A 3,087-nucleotide genomic window follows, 5' to 3' on the forward strand; every position below is an offset into this window, starting at 1 on the left:
GACACAAATAAGGTGGGGCGGGGCGGGGGGGAGGGTATCAGGATGCACCTATTTAATCTTTACAAAATATTTTCCTGGTTATATAGATTTTTCAACTTTTATGTAGCCATATCTCACATTGTGTGATGATTAATTTCATGTGTCAACTTGACTGAGCTATGGGGTACCCAGATATTTGGTCAGACATTATTCAGGGTGTTTCATTTGAGGATTTTTTTCCAGATGAGATTACCGTTTAAACCAGTAGACTTGGTAAAGCAGATCACCTACTCTAATGTGGGTGGGCCTCACCCAAACAATTGAAGACCTCAGTAGAATGAAAAGACAGACCCTTCCCCAAGTAAAAGAGGATTCTTCCTGCCTGACTGCCTTCTGACTCAGACTGAAACATCAGCTCTTCATGGGTCTTGAGACAGGGACTACATCATTCATTCTAGTTCTCAAGCCTTTGAACTCAGACTGGAACTGCCCCATCAACTCTCCTGGGTCTCCAGCTTGCCAGCTCACCCTACAGATCTTGAGACTTGCATGCCTCCATAATCTCATAAGTCAATTATTTATAATAAACTTCATTATATGTGTGTACATATATAAATATCTTTATATATGTGTATGTATATATACATAATGTGTATATATATGTTTATATATGCATCTATATAAATATATAGAGAGATTTATTATAAGAAATTGATGTGAGATTATGCAGGTATGAAAGTCTCAGGATACATGTATATCTGTGTGCATATATATCTCTTATTTGCTCTGTTTCTCTGGAGAACCCTGACTAGTACACTTTGCTTTTACTCTTAGAAAGTTTTTTCTCATTCTAACATCAGATAAATATTTATCTGTAGCTTCTTTTAGTTTTTAAAATTTCTGTTTCTCTTTAAAAGTCTTTGGTCCGCTTTCCGCGCTATCTGCAGAGGGGTCCATACGGCATTGTTCTGGATTCCCGTCGTAACTTAAAGGGAAACTTTCACAATGTCCGGAGCCCTTGATGTCCTGCAAATGAAGGAGGAGGATGTCCTTAAGTTCCTTGCAGCAGGAACCCACTTAGGTGGCACCAATCTTGACTTCCAGATGGAACAGTACATCTATAAAAGGAAAAGTGATAGCATCTATATCATAAATCTGAAGAGGACCTGGGAGAAGCTTCTGCTGGCAGCTCGTGCTATTGTTGCCATTGAAAACCCTGCTGATGTCAGTGTTATATCCTCCAGGAATACTGGCGAGAGGGCTGTGCTGAAGTTTGCTGCTGCCACTGGAGCCACTCCAATTGCTGGCCGCTTCACTCCTGGAACCTTCACTAACCAGATCCAGGCAGCCTTCCGGGAGCCACGGCTTCTTGTGGTTACTGACCCCAGGGCTGACCACCAGCCTCTCACGGAGGCATCTTATGTTAACCTACCTACCATTGCGCTGTGTAACACAGATTCTCCTCTGCGCTATGTGGACATTGCCAACCCATGCAACAACAAGGGAGCTCACTCAGTGGGTTTGATGTGGTGGATGCTGGCTCAGAAAGTTCTGCGCATGCGTGGCACCATTTCCCGTGAACACCCATGGGAGGTCATGCCTGATCTGTACTTGTACAGAGATCCTGAAGAGACTGAAAAAGAAGAGCAGGCTGCTGCTGAAAAGGCAGTGACCAAGGAGGAATTTCAGGGTGAATGGACTGCTCCAGCTCCTGAGTTCACTGCTACTCAGCCTGAGGTTGCAGACTGGTCTGAAGGTGTACAGGTGCCCTCTGTGCCTATTCAGCAGTTCCCTACTGAAAACTGGAGCGCTCAGCCTGCCACGGAAAATTGGTCTGCAGCTCCCACTGCTCAGGCCACTGAATGGGTAGGAGCAACCACTGACTGGTCTTAAGCTGTTCTTGCATAGGCTGTTAAGCAACATGGAAAAATGGTTGTTGGAAAATAAACATCAGTTTCTAAAAAAAAAAAAAAAAAAAAAAAAAAGTCTTTGGTCCATATGGGATGTATCTGAGCACATGTCGTAAGTTAAAAGTCAAAGCAGTTTTAATTTTTAAACATAAGTCAGTGTCCTCACAACCTTTAATATGTTCGCTTCCTTGGCATGCACATGCTACAATTTTCTAGGATTTTATTTTTTTCTCCTTTCTTTCTGCTCCTAAATGTGAACATTCCATATGTCTCTCTCATTTTCCATTTTCTTCTCAGCCCTCTTTCCTTTAATATTATGCACATTCTATGTCAGCTATCTTCAATATGTAGGGACCGAAAATGATTCAAAAGGCTGGAGGCTGTGTTTTAATCTACCTGTTGGACTTTTCCACTAGCATCTTGCCCGAGTCCTGTGACTTACATGTATTAAAGTTACAGGACTCTTTAATACAGCCTTTTTGCTGCCAAACGTCAGCCTGTCCCTGTCTCCCCTGCCCCATTCTTGTTGATGGCATTTGAACTCTTGAATTCTTTTGTCCCTTGAAATCCTGCGTGTTCTTTGTGGCCAATTTAAAAGGTATCTTCTTTCTAGCACTTTCACTTTTTGCTCCTCCCAAATCAGAGCAATCTCTATTTATCTAAATTATCATAACACTTCATACTTTTCTGACGGAACTTATCTCACTTGACCTTGTATGACAGTTATTTATACATGACAATTCCTCATTCTATATTTATATTCTGTATCTTGTTTGTAAAATTTCTAAAAAGAATGATACTTTCTAAACAAAGCTGATATTTAGAAGTAGGAAACCTGTAGAATGAGTATGGGATAAACTGATCTTACAGAATTAATAAAACTGTTAATAATATAGATGAAGTTCATGATCGGCTTTTGACCATGGCATGGATTCTCTCCATCGCTCCCTCTCCTCTCTGACTCCGCTTTCCATGCTCAAACTAAAGGACAGAATCTACATCATACACTTTTGTCTAATCTGCATTACCAGAATGGTACCTTAGATGCAATAGAACCTGAACACATATTTGTGGAAGGAAGGAAGGAAGGAAGGAGGGAGGGAAGGGAGGGAGGGAGGGAGGGAGGGAAGCAATGGTCATCTACAAATAATATGTGATGTGTTGATACAGGACAATATTAATACACATTTGTAAGTGT

At 41.3% G+C, this 3,087-nt stretch overlaps 1 protein-coding gene across 1 annotated transcript; it reads left to right on the forward strand.

The window, feature by feature from the left end:
• Positions 1–908: 908 nt before the first annotated feature.
• LOC100459271 (small ribosomal subunit protein uS2-like) lies at positions 909–1,959 on the forward strand. The gene has a single exon (XM_054558278.2). The coding sequence runs from the start codon at positions 985–987 to the stop codon at positions 1,870–1,872; it is 888 nt and encodes a 295-aa protein (XP_054414253.1). The 5' UTR covers positions 909–984; the 3' UTR covers positions 1,873–1,959.
• Positions 1,960–3,087: the final 1,128 nt, after the last annotated feature.

This window comes from Pongo abelii, chromosome 5, assembly GCF_028885655.2.
Source record: "Pongo abelii isolate AG06213 chromosome 5, NHGRI_mPonAbe1-v2.0_pri, whole genome shotgun sequence".
Lineage (NCBI taxonomy): Eukaryota > Metazoa > Chordata > Mammalia > Primates > Hominidae > Pongo > Pongo abelii.

Excerpts from the sequence above, each read along its gene's own strand:
- LOC100459271 (XM_054558278.2), top strand. The coding sequence starts at position 985 with ATGTCCGGAGCCCTTGATGTCCTGCAAATGAAGGAGGAGGATGTCCTT.